A 25,090-nucleotide genomic window follows, 5' to 3' on the forward strand; every position below is an offset into this window, starting at 1 on the left:
AATCTCACTGTTGCAAGTAGCATGTTTTAAATAGCTCTTGCCTTGAAATCCTGAAATCCATATTCAAATTCTAAATTTTCCAGTAACTATTTCTGTAACAGTTCATCTCTTTGGGCCTGGGCTTTTTTTTTTTTTTTTTTTTTTTTAAGAAGGGGATTTAACAATATTATCTCCAGGGTTCTCTATATCAGTATTAAGATTGTATTATATGATTTATGGCGCTTCTACTGTGGCTCAGTGGGTTAAGGATCTGGCATTGTTTCTTTAGTGGCTCAGATTCAGTCCCTGGCCTGGGAACTTCCATGTGCCATGGGTGCAGTCCAAAAAAAAAAATTAGATGACTTATAACATTTCTTTGAAATATCAGGCTGAGTTTAGAATTACAAATGAAAGTTTAAAAATGGCTGTATGTAAGTTGCAAAATGTCTGTAGAAAGAGTCTCCAATACCTCTTTCTTTCTGGATAAATATGTATGAATCAAACTTCTTGGTATCTTCTTTGTAACTTCAGTATTCTTTGGTACTTTGGGTGGAAAAGTGAACTTAAATGCCAAAGATGAAAACCTTTGCATTTTATAATTCAAATTCTAGATTGGTTATCAGAATTACTTTGAATAACTATATCTATCATAGTAATAATGTGCATTAAAGGAGTCAGATTTTTAACTTAAATTTACCTCTTGATGTCTATATTAGTAAAGTAGATCTCAAAGTAGTGTATAATCCCAAAATAACAATTTTATTTTCAGAATATTTACTTTACTAATGTGTATGCATTTGCTTGATATAAATTCAGGATGTATTCTCCAAGAAAAGAATAATTGGCAACAGGGGAGGATGCCCCAGAAGTCTGATTAGTGGCAGGGGCATGATATTTGGGGATTAGAATTGTCCCTGTACATAGGGGTCAGCTCGAAAGAGCTCCTTCTGGCCTACTCTGGGACAGTTTGAACATTTGAATAAATATGTAATCCATTGAATAAAATGAGAATCCCTGAATCCCTACTGATAAACATACGTAACCGGGGAGAAGGGAAAGCATTTTCTTACAGTAGAATGCCTAGTGATGTACGTAGAAGGAATGATGGAGTTAAAAAATCATCTCTGATGTCAAAATAGCAGGCAAACGTTTGATGAGGAGCAAGGTATTTACCTAGTTCCAAAGTATTTCCCTACAAATAACTTAATTCCAGAGAAAAAATAGTAACTTTATAGTGGAGAGACCTGGTGGATACCGCTTGAACCACATAACCACTGTTGTGACAGACTGGTATCCGGTGCCTCCTGGTGTATGCACTGAGGAGGACACAAGCATCATTGCCGTGGTGTTACTGTCCAAAAAAACATCACCTAAGCCCCATCATGTGGAAACATCCAGCAATCAAAGGTGAAGACAAACTGTTTCCGACTGAGAGACTGAGGAATTAAAACAACTAAATACAATACAGAGATTAGAATCTGGATGGGGGAAGACAGAGCTATAAGGGACATTATTGAGTCAGTTGATGAAATCTGAGTATAAGTCGAGTGAGATAGTATTATGATTATGCAAAAAATGTCTTTGTTCTTAGAAAGAACTAAGTTCTTAGTAGTAAAAAGGCACTATGTCTTCAACTTGCTCTTAAATGGTTCAAGGAAAATACTTCTGTTTGTACTGAGAAAATGATAACTTAATAGAGAAAAAAATATATAAATGTTGAATCTGAGTAAATGATAATGATGCACAAAGAATTCCCAGTATTCTTGCAGCTTTTCTATAAGCTTAAAATTATGTTGCAATAGGAGTTCCCATTGTGGTGCAGTGGAAACAAATCTGACTAGTAACCATGAGATTGTGGGTTTGATTCCTGGCCATGCTCAGTGGGTTAAGGATCTGGTGTTGCTGTGAACTGTGGTGGAGGTCGCAGATGTGGCTCAGATCCCGCATTGCTATGGCTGTGGTGTAGGCTGGTGGTTATAGCTCCGATTTGACCCCTAGCCTGGTAACCTCACATGCTGCAGGTGTGGCCCTAAAAAAAAAAAAAAAGATTATGTTGCACTAAAAGTTATCAAAAAGTTGTCCTCATATAGTTCATATGTTACTAAATTAAAGCCTTAGTAAATTTAGAGCCAGCATCCTATGGAAGTATACCTCATTTTCATACAGAGGAATAACAAAGTGAATTTAATATTGTCCTTTTGGTGTATAACACTAAATTCTAAGTAAAAACTATATTTGATGGGTAATTATTTGAAACAAAATGTAGCAGTTTGGCCTGTGTTTCATTAGACCTGTACAGTTGGCCCACATCTCATTAAGTGGAAACATGATGCATGAGACAGTTCACCAAGCTCTGCATCAGTGGTTCTCAACCAGGGACAGTTTCCTTTGGCAGTAAGTCTGGAGATACTGAAGTATGAATAAGTCTAGAGATACTTTTGGTTGGCACAGCTGGGAGAAAGGTGGTATAAGTAGATAGTAGGTAGAGGCCAGGGATGCTGCTAAACATCCTATAATGTACAGGACAGCCCCACAGCAAAGAATCATCCAGCCCGTAATAGCAGTAAGTGAATTATACACTAACAGATTTTCAAACATTAAAACATCCTGGCATTTTTGAAATCAAATCTGATTTTTTTTTTAGGTAAATTGCTCTATTTGATATGCTAATATTTTAATAGAATTTTTTCATCTGCGATCATAATTGAAAATGGCCCAGGATTTTTGTTTTCTGTTGTCCTTGGTTGAGTTTTAGTATCAGATTATATAATATCTTTTTAAAATGAGTTGGGCAGCTCTTTCTCTTTTTCTTTTCTTTGAAACAGTATGAATAAGATGGAGGTTATCTGATGATTTTGTAGAATTTCTTGTAAAAGCTTTGCTTGCTCTTGCGGTTTTTTGGTAGGTTTTAGATTACCGATTCAATTTGTCTGATGGGTGTAGGTTTATTTAGATTTTTCTTTACCTTTTTTATTTTATGGGAAATTTCTCTTTTGTCTCAGTTTATGCATATTGGCATCAAATTGTTCATAGTATTCTCTAAGTGAAAACAGAAGCGTGTATTTAAGAGTGCAGGTTCTAGAGTCAGAGGATGTGGTTTGGAATTCCAGCTCCAGGAATCACGGGCTATGTGACCCTGTACCTTAGTTTTCTTACATGTAAAATGGAGATAGTAACAGTAACTGCCCCAAAGGGTTGGAATAAAGATTAAATGGAAGCACACGTAAAACATTTAGTAGAACAGCATCTGGCGTGTATAAGCAGTTAATAAGTATTAGCATTTATATTATCATTAGTATTATTATTCCTTTGTGAATTTTAAAATTCTCTGCATTTGGAGTTCCCATTGTGGCTTAGTGGTAATCAGCCTGACTAGTATCCGTAAAGACACGGGTTCTAACCCTGGCCTTGCTCAGTGGATTAAGGATCCAGCATTGCCATGATCTGTGGTGTAGGTTGTAGAATTGGCTGAGATCTGATGTTGCTGTGGCTGAGGCGTGGGCTGGCAACTACAGCTCTGACTCATCCCTAGCCTGGGAACTTCCATATGCCATGGGTGCAACCCTAAAAAGACAGACAAAAAAAGTTTTCTTCATTTACACCCTTTTCATTCCTAATTCTGTTTGTCCTTTTTATCTTTATGTTTTTGATCAGTCCTGCCTAAACCAAGCTTTTGATTTTATTTATCTTCTTATATATATGTTTTAATTTCTGTTCTTCATCTGTTCATTCAACAGATATTTATTGGATACCTACTAGGTTCCAGATACTGTTCTAGGGGCTGGAAATACATCATTGAACAGAAATCATTCCCCTGTAGGGCTCATATTCTAGTGGGTGGAGGTTGAACATAATAAATCCGTAAGTTGTAGAGATGCTTACAAAGTGAAATTCATTGGGGAAAAAATAGATAAAGGTACAATGGATTAGTTGAGGCACAAGGAGCTGAAATTTGAAAAAAGGTTCTTAAGGTAAAGCTCATTGAGAAGATGATATTCCAGCAAAGATTTGAAGATGATAAAGGAATGAGGCATGTGGATGGGGGTGGATGGAGAGCATTTTGGGCAGAGGGAACAGCTATATGGAGGCCCTGAGGCAGGAGTGTGCTTGGTGTTTCAGATGGACAGCAAAGAAGCCAGTGTGTTTGGCGTGGAGTGAGCAAAGCAGAGAATCGTTGGAGCTGTTATGTCCACATACAGCTGCTAGGATGGAGATGTATATTTTTAAAATGTATATTTGTTAATTGTGTTATTCAAATATTGTATATCTTTACCAATATTTTATCTATTTCAGCTAGTATTTTATGAGAGAGATTTGTTTAAAAACCACATAGTAGGATTGTGGATTGGTTATTTAAGCCTTTTTTTAACTTATCTTGAGCTTCTGTCATGTGCTTATAGATTGCTATATCTCACTGATTCTCTAAGTTTAATATACATTTTTTAGAGCCACACCCATGGCATGTGGAAGTTCCCAGGCTAAGGGTTGAATTGGAGCTATAGTTGCCAGCCTACTCCACAGCCACAGGAACGTGGGATCTGAGCCACATCTGCAACCTACACCACAGCTCATGGCAACACCAGATCCCTAACCCACTGAGCAGGGTCAGAGATCCACATGCTCATGGATACTAGTTGGGTTTGTTACCACCAAGCCACAATGGGAACTCCTAATATGTGCTTTTGTATTATTCACTGTTATTAAAATCCCTGTAGTTGCTTTCTTTGGTTAATTCTTAGTTATGTTTCTCTTTTATGGTTCATTTACTCTCAGGTTTCCATGCTTTATGTTGTAGGTGTTTATCTTGTAAATAGCATGTCTGGACCTAGTTTGGTTTCCAGTCTATAATCTGAGAGCACTTTTACTTTGGTTGATTGAACTCATTTATATTGATTGTGACCATGGATATACATAAATTAATTAATTTTTTTTTTACCATGCTCACAGCATATGGAAGTTCCTGGGCCAGGGATCAAATCCAAGCCACAGCTGTGGCAATGCCAGATCCTTAACCCCCTGTGCTGGGCTGGGGATTGAACCCACACCTCTGCAGCCACCCAAGCTGCTGCAGAGACAACACTGGATCCTAACCTGCTGTGCCACAGTGGGAACTCCAATTCCTTCCTTCCTTCCTTCCTTCCTTTCCTTTTTCCTTCTTTCTTTCTTTCTTTCTTTCTTTCTTTCTTTCTTTCTCTTTCTTTCTTTTACTTCTTCCTTCCTTCCTTCCTTCCTTCCTTCCTTCCTTCCTTCCTTCCTTCCTTCCTTCCTTCCTTCCTTTCTTTCTTTCTTTCTTTCTTTCTTTCTTTCTTTCTTTCTTCTTTCTTCTTTCTTTCGTTTCTTCTTTCTTCCTTCCTCTTCCTTCCTTCCTCCCTTCCTCCCTTCTCCCTTCCTCCCGTCCTCCCTTCCTTCCTCCCTTCCCTTCCCTTCACCTTCCTTCCCTTCCTTTCCTCCTTCCCTCCCTCCCTACCCTCTCTCTCTCTCTCCCTCTCCTTCTTCTCTCTCTTTCTTTCTTTCTTTCTTTCTTTCTTTCTTTCTTTCTTTCTTTCTTTCTCTCTCTCTCTCTCTCTCTTTCTTTTTCTTTCTTTCTTTCTTTCTTTCTTTCTTTCTTTCTTTCTTTCTTTCTTTCTCTTTCCTTCTTTTCAGAATTAAAATGTCATATTTGTTTTTATTGGAAAACAGTGACAGTTGAGACAGAGTTCAGATGTCTTTGGTTAACTGAAGAGAGACCTTGAGAATTTCACGAAAAACTCATTCTTTTGAGATAAAGTAGAATTAACTTAATGGAAGTGTAACCACGGGTTAATCTGCCTATGAATTATACCTACAGGAGCCTTCGGAGTAAAGCTTTTTGGAGTAAGCCCTGAAATATGCTTATAATACATATCAAACCCTTTGTGAACCTGAAAGAGCTATCATGCTTTTATTATTTATTTTTTAATCAAAGTAAAGATATTTTTCTGGTTTATACTTTTGGAGCCATCTGAAATTTCTTTCAAGAACAGTGTTTTTAAAAAATAAAATGTTAACACTACAAAGTTCTAGAAGGTGTTTGTGGAATGATTCAGCAGGGTTAGTCTAGAACTCTTAAATTAGCAAGAGTTCTAGCTGTATGAGTATTGCACGCAGTCTTTGCGTCTCTATGAAGGGATAAAATGGCATGTGTGCTAATAGATGATGACAGATTGTGGGTGGCAGAGGGAGGGCTCCTCCTAAGCCCATGAGTTTGTTGTCACATGGTAAAGGATAGTTAGGGCTGCAAATGGGATCAAGGTTGCTAGTCAGCTGACTGAAAGATGTGGAGGTGATCTGAGACTTCCTTCTCTCCTTCCTTCCTTCCTTCCTTCTTTCCCTCCCTCATGGATCCTAGTCAGATTTGTTTCCGCTGAGCTACGATGGGAGCTCCCATTTCAGTGTTCTTTATAAATTGTACATTATTCCTTCATGGTTCCTAAGGATTCTTCTCTTGTCCTCATCCTTTCCTAATTTAATATGGTGAAGAGAGATGATTAACTGCTTGCTTGAGAACTCTGTGCAAAACTTGGTGTGGAGATAATAAATGGAGCATTCTAACTATCACTGAAGCCCAACACTATTGTGGGATAGGGGAAAAGATTGAGGCCCAGAGAGGATACCAGGTCTGCTTAAAGTCCAATGATTGAAAGCGCTCCTATTCTCCTGCCAGCTGGAAGTCTCAGGAATCTTGGTCCTCTTTCTTGAACTCCCACTGCCAATCCCTTCCCAGTGAGAGTGGTTCCATTACTCTCTCACAGGCAGCAGAAAAATTTTTTTCAGCCACTTATGTTGTAGAATAAATAGGTGCTTATTTCTTCTTGATCCAGATGTTATTCTGAATGAAGATAAGGTTTCCCCTTTGCTTTATCCTCAGACATAAAGAAACTATTTCCATTCAGTGTTCAGTTCTCCCTCTTCTGAAAAAAATTAAATATTAATGAATATCATAAATATATTCATTTGTTTATATAATTGCCCATTCTTTAAATATGTGTTTGTGTTTAGGTTCACACACACAGACACAGCCTTTATTCTGTGCAACTACTTCAGGGTAGAGTGTTGGGGAACGTAGAGAAATGTAAAGAGACATATCTCCATTCTGGAGGCAGATATGAAGAGATAACTATAGTGCTGCATATTTAACACTATAAAAATGTTTATGGTGCTATAAAATTAAAAAGATGGGAGTATTAGTTTTCCCTGAAGAGTCTAAGAAGGACTTTATAAGGAAAACAGTTCCTGAATGAAAAAGATCTTAAAGGATGAGTAAAAGTTTTATCAGGTAAAAGGGTAGTCATCAATACAGAGACTCATGCATGAAAAATCTTGCAAGTGTAAAAGTTTGACTATTTTGTATTGAAGTACAGTTGATTTACAGTGTTATGTTAGTTTCAGGTATCCAACATAGTGATTTGATATTTTTATAGATTACATTCCATTTAAGGTTGTTATAATATATTGGCTACATTCCCTGTGTTGTACATCACATAATTATGTCTTATTCATTTTATACCTAGTATTTTGAATCTCTTAATCTCGTCTAACTTTCCCTCTTCCCTACCACTCCCCCCCTGGTAACCCACTAGTTTGTTCTCTTTATCTATGAGTCTGTTTCTGTTTTGTTACATTCATTCATTTGTTTTATTTTTTACATTCCACATATAAGTAAAAACAAAGTTTTCGTATCTCTGTGACTAATCTCACTAAGCATAATACACTCCCGGCCCATCTGTGTTGTTGCAGATGAAAGAATTTCATTCTTTTTAATGGCTGAGTAATATTCCATTGTGTGTGTGTATGTTCCATTCATCTGTTGATGGACATTTAGGTTGCTTCCATATTTTGGCTATTGTAAACAATGTTGCTATGAACATTGGGGTGCATGTATTTTTTTGAATTTATGTTTTCATTTTCTTTGAATATTTACCCAGCATTAGAATGACTGGATCATATGGTAGTTCTATTTTGAGTTTTTTTGAGGAGCTTCCATACTGTTTTCTGTAGTAGGTATAAAAATTTACATTTCCACTAACAGTATACTAGGGTGCCTTTTTCTCTGTATCCTTGTCAACATTTATTATTTGTTGTCTTTTTTACAATAGCTGTCTGACAGGTATGAGGTGATAGCTCATTGTGCTTTTGATTTGCATCTCCCTGTTGACTAGCAATGTTGAACTTCTTTTCATGTGCCTGTTGGCCATCTGTATGTCTTCTTTGGAAAAATGTCTAGTCTGGTCTTCTGCCTAGTTTTTAATTAGGTTGTTGGCTTTTTTAATATTGAGATGCATAAGCTATTTATATATTTTGGATATTAACCCATTACCAGTCATAGCATTTGCAGGTATCTTTTTCCATTCAGTAGTTTTTTCATTTTATCTGTGGTTTCCTTCACTATGTAAAAGCTTTTAAGTTTAATTAGATCCCATTTGTTTATTTTTGCTTTTGTTTCCATTGCCCAAGGAGATAGATCCAAAAACATGTTGTTAAGACTTATGTAAAAGGGTGTATTGCCTTTGTTTTAAGAGTTTTATGGTTTTCAGTTTTACATTTACATCTTCAATTCATGTTGAATTTATTTTTGTATGTGTAGTTTGAGAAAATGTTCTAATTTTATTCTTTTACATGTAGCTGTCCAGTTTTCCCAGCATCACTCATTGAAGTGACTTATTCTAATTGTATATTTTGTCTCCTTTGTTGTAGATTAATTGACCCATACATGCATGGGATTATTTCTGGGTTCTCTGTTTCATTTATCTATGTGTCAGTATTTTGTGCCACTACCATACTGTTTTGCTATGGTAGCTTTGTAGTCTTGTCTGAAATCAGGGAGGATTATACCTCCAGCTTTGTGGTTTTTTTCTCCTTAAGATTGCTTTGACTATTCAGAGTCTTTGGTGGTTCCATATAAATTTTAGGATTATTTGTTTAAGTTCTGTGAAAAGTGTCATAGCTATTTTGATAGGGATTGCATTAAATATGTAGTTTACTTTGGGTAGTATGGACATTTTACAATATTAGTTCTTCCAATCCATCAACCTGGGATATTTTTCTGTATCTTTTGTATCATCTTTAGTTTCCTTCATCATTACATTATAGTTTTCTGATTATACATCTTTCATCTCTTTGGATAAGTTTACACCTAGGTATTTGATTCTTTTTGCTGCAGATGTAAGTGGGATTGTTTTCATGTTTTCTTTTTCTGATAGTTAATTATTGGTGTATAGAAAGGAAGCAGATCTCTGTGTATTGATTTTGTATCATGCAGCTTGATTAAATTCACTTGTCTTTTAACTTTTGCCATTTTAATTATATCTTGGTGTAAGTCTCTTAGGATTCTTCTTGTTTGGGACTCTCTATGCTTCCTGTACTTGTATATCTGTTTCTTTTTTCAAGTTAAGGAGGTTTTCAGTTGTAATTTCATCAAATACATTTTCTATCTCTTTTTCTCTCTTCTATTTCTGGGATCCCTATAATACGGTTTATTTAGTATACTTGATGTTGTCCTTGAGGTCCCTTAAGTATTCTCATTTTTAAAATTTGTTTTTCCTTTTGCTGTTCTGATTGGGTGATTTCCATTATTGTGTCTTCCAAATCACTTGTGTTCTTCTCTATCACTTTATCTGCTGTTGCTTTCCTCTAGTATATTTTTCTTTTCAGTTACTGTATTCTTCTGCTGTGTCATGTTCCTTTACATATTTTCTAGTTCTTTATTAAGCTTTCACTATGTTCATCTATTCTTTTACCAACTTCAGTTAGCATTTATTATTATTATTGCTTTGAACTATTTATCAGGTAAATTATTTATCTCTGTTTCATTAGGATTTTTTTTCCAGGTTTTTCTTGTTCTTTAGTTTGAAACATATTCCTTTTTCTTCTTATTTTGCTTAACTTTCTCTGTCTTTATGAAACTAGATGAAATAGTCACCTATCCCAGTCTTGAAAGTGTGTTCTTGTGTGGGAATGTCCCTGTAGAGTCTGTGTGTGCCCAGTGGCTTTGGTGGGAGAGCTGCCTCTTCACCTGGGTTTGCTGGCAGCTGTCAGCTTGATGGAAGGTAGAGCTGGAGATGGAGGGGCTAGAACCAGAGCCACGTGTGAGGTGGAGCTTCTCCCGTGCTCAGTGGCCATCACCAACCCCTTAGGGTAGGATAAGGGCTACAAAGGCTGGAGCAGATGTGCTGGCAGTCTCAACCTTGGTTTGGAGTATATCTAGGACCTGAAGGTGTTTAAGGCTGCACTCTTTGCTGCTTTCACTTTTTCCTCACTGTGAACACCTTGGTTAGAGGCTGGGTTGGGGCTAGAGGTATTGGTTCCACACTAATGGGCTGGCTCCCTCCCAGGTGTGTGCAGGACACATGCTCATGGGATGTCAGTCTCTTCCCTGAGTGTGTGTACCAGAGCATGAACTGAAAATGGCTGTCTTTGCCCTGGTCAGAGGCAAGGCTGGGGTCAGAGCAAGTTCTTTTCTCTCAAAGTGTGTGCATGCTTGTTGGCAATAGCAGCCTCTGCCTTAGTGGAGAACAAGTCTGGAACAAGAGTGGCTGGAGCAGGCAGCTGCTGCTGGGTGGGGAGCATGCTGGGGTGTTCCTGGCAGGCTGGCCAGAGCCCCATGCAGCTTCCAGTCTGCTGCCTTGCTGTGACTGGGAGCAAGCAAGTTTGTGCACATGCTCTTCAAGAGTAGAGTCTTGGTTTCTTACGGCTCTCTGGTTAACCCCACTGGCTTTCAGACCAGCTAAGGGGGCTCATTTTCCTGGTGTTGTGTCCCAGAGCTGGGCTGCCTAATATGTGGCTCAAACCCCTTGTTCCCCATGGAGGATCCTGAGCCTGTGGTACTCCTTCCTCTTCTGTGTCCCCTGCTAGAGATAAGGGTCCTGAGAAGATTTCTTCTCCTCCCTTCCTCCCAGACTCTGTGGCTCTTTCTTTACAGCCTTGCGTGTAGAAGAGTCATTTTGCTAATCCCCAGATTGATTTCAGTGAGATTTATTCTCTATGTAGTTGTAGTTTTGATGTGTTTCTGAGTGGGTGAACCCAGGCCTCCTACTCTATTGTCTTGATCCCACACACGCTAACAATTTTGACATTTTAAAATGAGAAGATCTATGAAGCTGACATAAAGATTTATGGAGGTTTGGCCAGAGAGGAGGTTGGCAGGTTCAGTCTAGACTGTGAAAGTCATTGTATAACATTCAAAGAATTTGGATATTATATTTGAGACTGTGGGTATTGACTGGCCTTAAAAGCCAAGATCTCAGGCCCAAAGCCAAGTCCACCAGAGTGGCTGCAGGCTAAGCCTAGAGTCCCTGCAGGTCAAACATTTATCTTAACCTGCTTTGCCTGGGTGGGTCTTCAGCCTTTCTCTGTCCCCACAGGAGCTGACAGGTGAAAATAATAGACTTTATTTAAAAAAAAATATGTGTATATGTTTGGAAGTTATCCAGGTCTGTATTTTAGAAACAGCCTCAGCAGTAAGGGTGAGAGATTGGCAGCCAGCTCACAGATAGGAGGCTTTGATAATAGCTCCACCAAGAAGTTAAGAGGGTCTGAATTAAGGACCTACTGATCAGGATAGAGGAGGGATGGGGGGACAGGGTGGGATTCAAGTGAGATGGAAGCCAGAACCCACAAGACATGGAGCTTGACAGTACACTGGGGCTCAAAGAAGGGTCAGAGTTAACTCACATTTCTGTCTTAGGCCCTTGAATAAATAGTAACTGTTAGAAAAGATTTACTTAGAGATTTGTTGAGGAAAGTAGTGAGTTAGTGGTCCTTCGGGACCTCTAGATGGGGACTGAAATAATGTTAATGGTAATAGGCACCATTCCTTGAGCACCAAGTGCCATTTTCCCTTGATAATTAAAGCTTAACAATCAGTGTAGAGACGTACTGACCTAAAAGAATCTACTTATGTCAAGTTAGAAGCAAAACCTTTCAGAGTCAATATTTCTGGGAACCTAGACAGAAATATGTAGGAGAAAAGTAGTCACAATCTAATCAGACATGGTTGTAGCTGTTGTCATGCTGTGAGTTTGTATTCATGACTTGGTCTGTTGCCATTGGTGAGTCATTCTTGGAAATAAATATTAGTATGTTTATCTGTGTGTATTTACATATTTTATACAAATGCCATGAGTGGTATTCCAATAAATAACAAATTTTTTGAAGCAAAATCCTTGACTTAGAATTTTGATGCGTGATTCTATGCAATGTTGTTAATACCAGGAAATTCAAACCTTGTATTATTCAGAAATCCCCCAGTAATGTTTACTGGTGTTTTCTCATGTTGAAGTATTTGCTGTGGATTACTGTTATTTGTAAATACTTTAATAGCAGAATGCAAAGAGAAGTAGATGGGAGTGTTACTATAAAATACATTGATGTGAAAGCAGAAATAGACTTAAAATCTAAGTTGGCAAAAGTAATATCTATTTCAATGGCAAAATGAAAATCAGGATGAAAAAGCCAAGTATTTTCACTGTTAAATATGAAGTAGCGTGTGTCCTCACATCTGCCTCGAAGTTGCTTAGAATATTCTCTTAATGGGGAAAATACTCGCTGTGTCCCCTCTCCATCTCCATCTTAACTCAACCAACATCAACACAAAAGGATGTTAAATTTTCTATGTCTGGAAAATTGGGCATAAAACAAAGATCAAGACTATTGGACTGGGAATCTGGGGTTAATAGATGCAGACTATTGCCTTTGGAATGGATAAACAATGAGATCCTGTTGTATAGCACTAGAAACTGTATCTAGTCACTTATGATGGAACATGATGGAAGATAATGTGAGAAAAAGAATGTATATATGTATGTGTGACTGGGTCACTTTGCTATACAGTATAAAATTGACAGAATACTGTACACCATCTATAATGGAAAAAATAAAAATCATTAAAAAAAAAGACTATTGTGTAGTGCACTTAATGCTGCATAGTGTTTTTTTTTGTTTGTTTGTTTGTTTTGTCTTTTTGCTATTTCTTTGGACCACTCCTGCGGCATATGGAGGTTCCCAGGCTAGGGGTCCAATCGGAGCTGTAGCTGCCAGCCTATGTTGGAGCCACAGCAACTCGGGATCCGAGCCGCATCTGCAACCTACACCACAGCTCACGGCAACGCCGGATCGTTAACCCACTGAGCAAGGGCAGGGATCGAACCCGCAACCTCATGGTTCCTAGTCGGATTCGTTAACCACTGCGCCACGACGGGAACTCCCTGCATAGTGTTTTTAAACTTCCTTTTGGAATGACAGAGTTTAAATAGTAAGTATTTGTGATACTATCTTTGAATTTTTGAATAGATTTTAATTTGGCATTTATTCAGTGTTAATGTTCCCATTTTACTGTTCTTTATTATCAAATGTTTGTATCTGATTGTGATCATTTTTTGGATATTATTGAATACATAGTATGCCATAATATATTGGCTCAAATAACAATAAACTATGAATTCCTTATTTTTTTTCCTACAGAATACTTGTGAAACATTTATGTAGGAAATGACTCACTGTTTATTTTTATGGCCGCTCATTTTTATTTAAAAATGCACAAATCATATAAAATATAGAGTAGTTTAATTTAGGAATTATAATCTCTCAACCTCAAATCCTGAGTATTAGTATTTATGGGAATTTGGAAGACATTCAGCATTTTCCCAGTTTCTTGATCAAGTTTTCCTATGATTAAGAAAAAGTTTTCTCAAGCAACGCCAGGAGGGCATTCACCCATGGAAGCCTTGCCAGGCGCTGTGCTGAGCTTGTTATCTGCAACACCTGTCCTTAGAGTAACCCATGACTCAGAGGCATGTTGGCAGTTCCATGTCACACATGGGAAACAAAAACAGATGCTAGGAAGAGGTGACACATTCATGACCACCTCGCTAGTAAGTGATAGAGCAGGTTCCACACCAGGCCATCTGAGTCCAGAACACACATCCTTAGCCAGCGTGCCATCCCCTAGACAGCAGGGGGGTGGTTCTGTAACTAAGGAGAGAGGATGGAAGTGGAAATGTGCACTTGTGTTTATTTCTGTCTAAATTTCTGTAGGGTTTTCTGGTCCAGGTATGCAGCTTGCATGGAATTCAGTGTTGCTATGAACTGAAACAGAGTATAGGGGGGTGGGGCAGTGATGGAGTTTGTTGCTTTTCAAACTGTAGGTCCACACTGTTGGACTTACTCTTTAAAAGAAGAAAGATCAGAAGAGTATTTATTCTCTACCTTCATCTCAACAAATTACTCTGTGCCAGAGCAGACCAGATGAAGTGACAGACCAAGGAACTGGCCATCTTGTTTGTGAAATGTCTGGGAGCAGACTGGTGCTCGCTGCAGAGGTGCGCCCAGCTCTGTGTTGCTTTGGCTACAAGAGCAGTGCTGTTCTGTTTCTGGCTCGGTCCCCTCTTTGCAATGCATTTGTCCCATCCCCTGATTCCCTTCTGTGTTAGCTGCGGCATGTGCTATGTCATATGTCAGCCTCAGTGAAGAGCACCTTCTTAAATCACTTTGCTTGTGGTGTTGGTGTCTGCAGAGGCAAAGGGAAGAACAGTGACTTCATCTTTTAAAAATAACTTTTTACAGCAAGAATCTTTAAAGTTTACCTCTTTCTGCATGGCAGAATGCTGCTTAGGTAAGCTGTTAAAAACTTCCCAAATTCTATGTAAACGACAACAAAATCACGGGTTTGGTGTGAGATGATCAAATTTCTAGAATTTCAGGATTTAGGAAAACAACAACAGTGTGTGAAACTGTGGAATTAGTTGCCCAGAGACCATGGTGTAGGTATGCATGGTGACATGTGGTAAGGTATTGAAGGTGGAGTTAGGCAGATGGGCTGGTTTAATACCGGAACATTGCGAGGTTAAGAAACATTGCGAGGTTAAGAAACAGCCACTGAATATTGTAGTTTTAAATACCTTCTGGAAAGCCAAGTGTATGTCTGGTGATTACGAGCGTTGGACATGGACAGACCTGGTTTTATATGCTGCTGTTTGTGTATTATGTGATCTTGGACAAATTACATAGCTTCTCTGAGCTTTTTCATCTTTGAAAAGTAGGGGACATAAACTTAAGGTGTATAAGATTAAACAAGACTCTTAGCACAGTGCACAGGGTACACAATAGACCCTTCAGAGAAGATGGCCCGTTTATTTATTTATTGCCCACCTCTCTGTGTGCTGGGTGATTTCTGACCATGGTGATGCAGTGATGAACAGGACAAACTCAGTCTCTTAGTGAGACAGGTAGGCAAGAAATCACAATGAATGGGGTAAGCTATAGCACTAGAGAATATGGGGTGTGGGGCAGCACATAGGAAGGACATTTAATGAAGGTGCAGGAAATCAAGCAGAGCACGGAGGAGAAAACAATTTCCTTCCAGGCTGGCCAAGTTATCTGAGTGAACTCACTGAAAAGCCCCACACATTGGTAGCCATCAGAGCTGTTTGTTTGTTTTGTGGCTCTACCCCTGGCATGTGGAAGTTCCTGGCCAGGGATCAGACCTGTGCCACAGCAGTGACCCTAGCTGTTGCAGTGACCACATTGGATTCTTAACCTACTGTGCCGCAAGAGAACTCCCCAGGGTTGTTTATTTTTAAGGAAAAGGAAATAACATGCAAGTGTGAACCAAATAACCACCAAATATATTGACCTGGGTTATGTACACTACAATCCAAATGTCCATCAAGCATTGTGTTCTGAATATGTAAGATATCCACATAATATGGAGTTGGCTATTTAAATGCTTCCATTAAGGAGTTCCCATTGTGGCTCAGCCGGTTAAGGACCCGACATTGTCTCTGTGAGGATGTGGGTTCAATCCCTGGCTTCGCTTCAGTAGGTTAAGGATCCGTCATTGCCGCAATCTATGGTGTAGGTCACAGGTGCAGCTCAGATCCGGTGTTGCCATGGCTGTGGCGTAGGCCCCAGCTCCAGCTCCGGTTCAACCCCTCGTCTGGGAACGTCCACATGCTGCAGGTACAGCGGTAAAAAAATTAATTAATTAATTAATTGAATGTTTCCATTAAAAAAAAATAAAAATAGAAGCAAAAAAACAAAACTCCTTTCCCTGGCCTGAATATTGATGTGAATTTCAGTGTGTGTTTGATGATTCAGAGTCGTGTCTTAATGTTACCCACTCTGTTGTGTTAGAAGACAGAGTGATAACCCTGAGGGATGTTGATGTTTGGGGGTCTTTCAGAATTTGCTCATCCTCGTTAGATGCCCAGTTATGTGTCCTCGACACCCTGTATCCTCTAGTGCTGGCACTTAGCCCGTTTATTGTGAATTCTTGCCTACTTGTGCCATTAAGGTGCAGTGCTGGTTTGTCTTCTCATTGTATCACCATCCTCAGAAATTGTTCAGCACACAGAAAGATGCTCAATAAATATTTATTTGTTAAATGACTGCTTTTGATCTAAATAGAAATGAAGGTTGCCAGCAAAACCAGGTCATTCAACCTTACTTTCATGTAAAAATTCAGCACAGCTTAGAAGATGGCCACAGCTGTTGCCTCGGGATTACATGATTTTGTGCCAGAAATTTGCCATCAGGGGACTTTTCCACTTGCTCCTAGATTCGATGCTGTTAGAGTGATTGAGGTGACTAGGTGTGTTAGGTTCTGCCTAAGAGAGGCAGTGAAGCCCTGAGCTTAGAGCTAAGACAGCCCCTGCTCCCCCATTCAATTCCTTTGCCATCTTATTACTCATCTAAAGCCTCAGTTTCCTTATCTGTACAATAGGATTAATAATAATACTTCTGAGAGTCATCGTAAAGCTTGAGATAATAAAAAGCCTAGCCAGTTCTTGGCATATAGTAATAACTGTTAACTTTTTTTTATTATCATTATAAGTTACTTACATTTTGTTTAAAAGGAATAAATATCCTAATGTTGACAAATTACTAAAATGGGAACTGCTGTAATATTTCTTGGTAATATCAGTGTGGTCACTTTGAAAACACACCGCCCAGATGTTCCACTAAAAATACACTGCCCAGATGTCCTGCTGTGGGGAATGTGATGGACTGACAGCCCAGTGCCTTCAACCTGTAGCCACTACTGCTTCCCACCCAAGCCGAGCTTTGCTCAGGCAGCTCCCACCCGGTCACTGGGCACAGTAAGGCTGCTAGTCCAGGTCTGCTCCTCAAGGCATGAGATGCCGGTGAGGTGACTTGGGCTCCAGGACTCCCCAGCAGCCTGATGGAAACTCCCATAACACTGCTGTGTGCTCTCAGGCGCTCCCCTCCTTTTTCCCCTTTCCCTGTCCCAGGGGCTGGACCTGCACTGCAGTTTCTGCCTGCTTTCTCCCTATTTCCTTTACTGGCATTTCCTCCAGTTAGCCTCTTGCTTGCCTTGGTGTCCACTTCTTGTGAGCCACAATGGAAGTCCTTGATGTCCACTTCTTGGAGAAGCTGGACTTCCACAAATGGGTATAATAGCTGTTGGTCAGGAGTAACAGTCTTACATGCTTGATCACGGAGTGGATGTATTTTCCATCATGTAATGATGACTTCAAATAATGAAGTGAACATTATTATAGTGAGTTTCACTTCATCTTTATGTTACTGCATTCCCTCAATTAAGATTTGGTGTCTCTTGGAGTTCCTGTCGTGGCTTAGTGGTTAATGAACCTGATTAGTATCCATGATTCAGGTTCGATCCCTGGCCTCGCTCAGTGGGTTAAGGATCTGGCATTTCTGTGAGCTGTGGTGTAGGTCACAGACACGGCTCAGATCCCATGTTGCTGTGGCTTTGGCGTAGGCTGCCAGCTGTAGTTCTGATTCGATCCCTAGCCTGGGAACCTCTGTATGCTGCATGTGTGGCCCTAAAAGACAAAAAAGACAAAAAAAAAAAAAATTTGGTGTCTCTAATTGTTAATGCTCGAAAATAGGCATTAGCCAACATTTCCTCAAGGAAGGCCTCCCACATTTAGGACCTCACATTAATCTGTAGGTTAAGTTGTTAAGCCCTTAGCTCTGGGTCTTTAATATTATGTTACGATTTTAGTCTTTAACATTCATGAACCAAAAAATCTCTCTCAGTACATGTACTGATAGCTCTTCACTGTTGATCACTTTTTATAGTCTTTCATTGGTCTCTTTGGTTTTCTCTTTTCTTTCCTAAATCCTCACTCAACTATTGTTTATGTGACAGACCAAGTCCAGGGAACAGTCACCATCCGGAACATCAGTGCCCTGTCTTCAGGTTTGTACCAGTGCGTGGCTTCTAATGCCATTGGGACCAGCACCTGTCTTTTGGATCTTCAGGTTATTTCTCGTAAGTATGTAAAATTCTGAAGTCTGGTCTGGGTCTAAAATGCCAAGATCTTCATTAAACCAGGGAGTGAAGAGTTCTGCTTAGTTGTGTTTAGGTTGTTTGAAGATTTAAAAGTTCTTTGAGTTTTAACATTATTGAAAATATTTAATAAATGTATTAGCATACTTTTTAGCCTCAGCAGTATGACTTGTTCTTTATGGTAAAATGTCTTCTTCTCAGAATCATTAGAATCAAATCAGTTCTGATTGTGTAGTGCTATAGATATAGAAAAATTTGTAATGATCTTATGGTCATGGCAAGACCTTCCTGTATTTTCTTCTGATCCCTTATATCTGCTTAAATATTGGGTGCCCTGGTCATACATAAGCAATACAGAAACTTTCTCTTTAGTTGAGAAGTCGGGGTTGTTTGAATTCCAGTTGCAAAAGGGAATGGTGTGGCTGTGAGGAGGTGACAAGTTATCTCACTGCTTGCTGGCTTCATTTGGGGTGGGTCACAGAGGCAGTCAGGGACCATTTTTCCTGCTCTGCCCTGGTCATGGCTCTCCTACAGCTGTGTGTCATGTAGTGGTTCATTCATTCAGTAAATGTTTGTGAGCTTACTGTGTGATAGTACTAGCCACGGGGATACAGAAAGTTAAGGGGGGTTTAACTTTAAACGGATATGATACTGTAGGCAATTTTGTACATTTTAGGAAGCTTCTCCAGGAGTCTTATCTTGCTTATGAAGTTGTATGAGCATATTCTGTATCTCTCTCTTTCTCTCCTTTTTTTCTTTAAATATACCTTAAATATATTTTGCAGCTCAGCCCAGGAGCATTGGACTAATTGCTGGAGCCATTGGCACTGGTGCAGTTATTATCATTTTTTGCATTGCACTAATTTTAGGGGCATTCCTTTACTGGAGAAGCAAAAATAAAGAGGAGGAGGAAGAAGAAATTCCTAATGAAATAAGGTTTGTGTGTCGTATAATTTATCCTGTATAGCCAATGTCTGTATTTCTATTCATTTGACAGGTGAGATTTTTTTTTTTTTGCTAATCGAATGACTGTGATGGCCAAGACAGTTAAAGTGGCCAAATGATATTTTCTTTTATGTTATATCAGTCTTCATCATGGTACTATTCAGCTTTATTTCCTGGATCATGGAAGGAGTGGAGTGGGGAGTCTAGCATGTGCCCAACTAGGAGGAAAAGTGAAGAATTACTCCATATCTCCGTGGTGGTGGTGTTAGGTGATTGCCCTAGTATAAAAGCTAGTTTAGAACATGTGTCTTAATACTGGCGTTTATAAATGATGAGAACAGGAGTTCCCATCGTGGCACAACAGAAACACATCTAACTAGGAACCATGAGGTTGTGGGTTTGATCCCTGGCTTCACTCAGAGGGTTAAGGATCCGGCGTTGCCGTGAGCTGTGGTGTAGGTCACAGATGCAGTTCAGATCTGGTGTCACTGTGACCGTGGCATAGGCCGGCAACTACAGCTCCAATTAGACCCCTAGCCTGGGAACCTCCATATGCTTCAGGTGCAGCCCTAAAAAAATATGTGTGTGTGTGTGTGTAAATGATGAGAACATAAAGCAAGAAAGAACACCACCTATACATAGACCAGAGCACTGTGGCAGGGTGTGAAAATGGCTTGGTCAAAAATATGAACATCTTAAGAAAACAATGTCAAAATGATCTTTAAAGAAAAATGACCCTTGGCTTATTGTGCAGATGTGGGCCAGGCACAGTCTCCAATGGCATCACATCAGTGTCCTTATTGAAAATGCTTTAATGACTCCAGTCTACTTAACATGACCTACACAGCCCTTTAGGAGCTGACACACCTGCTTCCCTGGTTTTATCTCTCACCACTTCCCTGATCACTTTGTGGTCCAGTCTCTTTTGTCTTCTCTCATGCCTCAGAGCCTTTCCTGTAGCTCCCACCCTCTTCCTGGACCCACCTTCCCTTTTCATCCATCTCTTCAGTACGTTCTTGATCTGGTTCCAGACTAGTCCAGGCATCATCTCCTCACATAACTTAGGCCCTTGTCCAAACTTACAGACTTGCAGATGTCCCTGCATTATTATTACCTTCATGTGACTGCATGGGCTTCTTGGGTAGAGGAGCTGTGCCTTTTTCACAGGAAACATTCAGTAGAATGCCTGGTACTCAGTAAATGTTAAACGAATTAGTAAACATCTTAACTTAATGACTACCCTTAGTCTCTTGTAATTCATAAGGGTGTGGACTGTATGCAGGGACAGAGTTTGTCCCAGTGTAAGATTACTGAGAAAACCTCTCATCGCTACACCATAGCAGTTTCTCAAACCCTAAAGTGCAGTAAAATCAGGTCAGCTCTAATAGTTTCTTGAGGTTCCCACATCCATAGTTTGGTTTACTAGCTGTTTTACAGCAACGAGCCCCACATCCGCAAGTGTTTTTCAGTATTTTCGGAAGACACAGTCTTCGAGAGATTTGATACTACTTTTTTTTACCCTCAGAGACTGAGATGCTGAGGGAGAATTTTTCCTAAGTATTGTCCTGAAGGGAATGAATGTCAAAGCCAAGGCCACCAGAACTGCCTTCTTTGCTCTCCTGATAGGGTGGTCTGTTCTGAGGACTTGAATTTCACAGACATGTTAGTCCAAACATGAGAAGAAAGGGTCCCGAGCAGGAGGGTAGGATGAACCTCAAGTAAATCCTCACAACAACTTTATTTTTTGTTCCTTTTCAGAGAGGATGACCTTCCACCTAAATGTTCTTCTTCTGCCAAAGCTTTTCACACCGAGATATCCTCCTCGGAGAACAACACGTTGACCTCTTCCAATACCTACAACAGTCGCTACTGGAGCAACAATCCCAAAGTGCACAGGAACACCGAGTCGTTCAACCACTTCAGTGACTTGCGCCAGTCTTTCTCCCTCCACCCAGGCAATGCCAGCATACCATCCATCTACGCCAACGGGAGCCATCTGGGCCCAGCCCCACACAAGACCCTGGTGGTGACAGCCAATAGAGGGTCATCACCACAGGCCATGTCCAGGAGCAATGGCTCAGTCAGCAGGAAGCCCCGGCCTCAGCCCCCACACTCCTGCACCATCAGCCAAGCAACCCTAGAGCGCATTGGCGCTGTCCCTGTCATGGTGCCAGCCCAGAGTCGGGCCGGGTCCCTGGTATAGGACCGCGGATGCATTGTGTAAAGAGAAGCAAAGAAGGGCCCCGTGCCAGGGGGAGGCTGGGGTGGTGGAGCGCTGGGGGACATTCTCCTGACGGTGATAAAAAGCACAAAGGAGGAGGTGGTGCTGTGACCTGGTCACCAAGATGCGTACGATGAACTGGAGTGCTCCAGCATGAAGACTGTTCCTCCACCCGAGCTGTCCCAGGATTCTATTCAAAAAGCTGGATATCACTGATGTGCCAAGCCAAGGAAAAAGGTATACGAGCAGAACAGTATTTAAAACCCAAACTGCAGTCCTGATGGGCTTGTTTTTTAATTCATGCCTAACATAATAATTTTTCAAGAGACTAAAGTGCCAGATGGAGTTTAAATGATGAAATTATTTTAAAAGATAGGCGTCTTTAGAAAAAACACTGAGCAACCCTGTGGTATGTCGTGCCTCTCCCACCCCCTCTTTGCGTTGGGGCTGAATGGCATAAATGGTGAACCTTGGTCCTGACAGGACTGGCTCTTGTATCATAGAATCAAAACTTTTTACACCAACAGAATTCAGTAAGGAATGGGGGAAAACTAGAAACTGCTTTGAGAAGCCCCTTCATATTTATTTATTTATCTCTTCCTGGACCATGAATTTCATATTTGGAATATTGCCGTATTGACAGATTATTGCCTGTCTCTGTTTTTCTAGGGTCTGTTATAGGTCCATGAAAATTACTGTCCATTATTTCCTGGGAAAATATTTTTAAAAGGAAACCTTTTTTTCTTTTTTTTTAATATATGAGAGGCATTGGGTTAGGAAAGAAAAGACTGTTGTTAACACCACATTCAGTGAGTGTGTTCCTTGAGCCTGGCAGGGCAGGAGGCCCATCACAAAGACCTGGGACCTGCCAGCAGCACAGGAGCAGGAGGTGGGTGGAAGGGAATTCCTGGCAGCCTCTCAGAGCAGGGCTGTCCAGCCTCCCTTGCTGTCACACCAGGCTACTCTTAATGAGGGCAGCCCCCCATGCCTCTTGTACTGCGATAGGTAACTTTTTCCTTGTTTGACAAGTCAAGTTACTAGGTTGGTACATACAGGGCAGAACCTGCTTTGTTTTTTTGTTTTTTGTTTTTTTTTTTGTTTCAGAATAATCAGTCATGCAAACGAGATAAAACTGAGACAAAAGGGATGTCTTCAGATAAGCTCCCGGGAAGGTCTGCCCTGTATTTGTCACAGCTCAGGGTTGCAATTTTGCCCAAATGCATTTAACACCACTATAAAGAGACTCTTGGTGATTAATTACCTAGCCTTGGAGTTTACCAGGTGACTTGCAAACTCCCCGCTCTATTTTGTGCTGCATAGATCTGGCCATGCTTGTGTTGGTGACTCTCTCGCCTTAATCACACTTTAAGCAACACACAAGTGATTTCTTCTCAGATTCGTTTCTCAGATTATTTATAATACTGACGCCGTGATTCGATAAGAGCATCTTTTCTTTCCCTAGTGTTGTCTCTCACTCCCTCTTCCCTGTATGTTTTTTGCCCTCTTTCCTGGCAAGCATAATAGTCCCAGGGAGTGGCCTCCTGGTTTTCAGACTTACTTGGATAGTGGAAACCCACAGCTGCTGCATATGCTATGTTTCCAAGAGGGCTAAGCTCAGAACCTAACCATTGCAACCGTTCCAATATTGATGGAAAGTTGAATTTACTTTAGCATTGCTTATTTTTTTTCTGTTTGATGGTTCTTGACTTTGTAAAAATTTAAACAAATGAATGTCTATACTTTTTATAAAGAAAAGTGAAAATACCATGACAGAGAAGATGATACTATCAGATGTTGTTTAGAAAGCATTTATCTTGCATTTCTTTATTCTTTCTAATTATCTAAAATTCAATAAAAGTTTATTCATATAAAAAACAAGTTGTCATTAATTATCATATACCTATGAATATATGATTTTTTATTTAGTGCTCTAATGCTATAAGCATTTTCCATTCTGTTGAATAGTATTCATGGCAATTTGAATGAGCATATAGTACTCCAAAATGTACTTACCTTTATCCTTATCATTAGAAATTTGACTCTGTCTGTCACATGTATGGCTAAGATGTAATAGTTCTTTTCACACATTGAGCTATTTTCGTGTTTCCTATCCTATCCTCTGTCAACTAGCGTGTGCCTGATGTGGATATGGAGTAGATGGATGATGGTTTCTGACCTGAAGTTGTCAAGTTTCAGTTTGGAAAGTTATGGTCATAATTGTAGCTCTTGATATATATTGGATTATTCCCTTAACTTTTTATTTTGAGATAATTATATAGTTACATGCAGTCTGTAAGAAATAACAAATTCCCATATACCCTTCACCTAATTTTTCCAAATGGTAATATCTTGCGTGTTATACAGGATCACATGTTGATATGGATACAATCCATTAATATAATTTAATTCAGATTTCAACATTGTAAATGCACTTGTGTGTGTGTGCGTGTGTGTGACTCTCTGTATGTGCATGTGTGCATTTAGTTCTGTGCAGTTTTGTCACTTGGGTAGATTCATGTGGCTACCACTACAGTCAGGATACAGGATTTCTTGAGCTTTTCATTTATAGTCGTAGCCAACTCTTTCCTCCCCAAGTCCCTGATCTGTTCTCCATCTCTCTTAGTTATTGATTTTTAAGAATGCGACATGAGTGGAATCATGCAATATGTGACATTTGAGGATTGGCTTTTTTTTTTTTTTTTTGATCAGCATAACTTTCTTGAGATCCATCCCAGTTGTTGCATGTATCATAGTTCATTCCTTTTTATTGCTGAGTAGGATTTCATGGGACATATATACCACAGTTTGTGGAAAAGTTTACTCACTGAAGAATGTGAAGGATGTTTGAGTTGTTTCCAGCTTGTAGCTACTGTGAACATTTTTTTTTTTTTACAGATTTTTATGTGAATGTAAGTTCTTATTTCTCTGAGATAAATGCCTAAGTGTATGGTAGTTCTAGCACTATTTGCTGAAAAGTCTATCCTTTAGTAAATTGCTTTTGCACCTTTGGATAAAATCATTACCATTTTAAGCATGTTGGTGTGGCTCTCTTTCTGAGTTCTTTAGCTTTTCCTCTGATCTTCCTATCTATTCCTCCATCAATACTATGCTGACTATTGTAACTAAGTAACAAACTTTAACAACTAGTAGAGTGGTTCCTCATATGTTATTCTTCTTTTTCAAAATTATTTTAGCTATTCTATGTCCTGTACCTTTCTATATAGATGGTCAATGCCTATAAAACATCTTGCTATTTTAATAGGAATTGAATTAAGCCTATTTGGGAAGAACTAGCATCCTTACTATATTGTCTTCCAGTCCATGAACAAGTTTTGTCTCTCTTGTTATTTAGGTCTTCTTTGATTTATTTGATTGGCATTTGTAACTTTGGGGAAACAGATCCTATACACATTTTGTTGGATTTATCCTTAAGTATTAAGTTTTCTTTGAAGCAATTGTCAGTGTAACTTTCAAATTTTGGTTTCTGTATATTTGTCATTAGGAAATGGAAATGTGTTTGAATTTTTTGTGTTGATTTTGTATTCTCTGCAGTCTTGCTGAACTCACTTCTTCAGAGTTTGATTTTTTTATGCGTGGAGGTTTTTTTGGTAGATTCCTTGGAATTTTCTATGTAAATAATGTCATTTGCATTTAGG

At 39.5% G+C, this 25,090-nt stretch overlaps 1 protein-coding gene across 2 annotated transcripts in view; it reads left to right on the top strand.

Moving 5' to 3' along the window:
* IGSF11 (immunoglobulin superfamily member 11) overlaps positions 1-21,786 on the top strand; it is a 133,024-nt gene extending 111,238 nt beyond the window's left edge. The window contains exons 5-7 of one of the 2 annotated variants that reach the window (XM_047791732.1): positions 18,128-18,250; positions 19,054-19,204; positions 20,972-21,786. In XM_047791732.1, the coding sequence (XP_047647688.1) occupies positions 18,128-18,250; positions 19,054-19,204; positions 20,972-21,416 (719 nt within the window). In that variant the 3' untranslated portion in view covers positions 21,417-21,786. The remainder of the gene's footprint in view (positions 1-18,127; positions 18,251-19,053; positions 19,205-20,971) is intronic. The other variant, XM_047791740.1, reaches the window with a different exon arrangement.
* Positions 21,787-25,090: the final 3,304 nt, after the last annotated feature.

Source organism: Phacochoerus africanus, chromosome 1, assembly GCF_016906955.1.
Source record: "Phacochoerus africanus isolate WHEZ1 chromosome 1, ROS_Pafr_v1, whole genome shotgun sequence".
Classification (NCBI taxonomy): domain Eukaryota; kingdom Metazoa; phylum Chordata; class Mammalia; order Artiodactyla; family Suidae; genus Phacochoerus; species Phacochoerus africanus.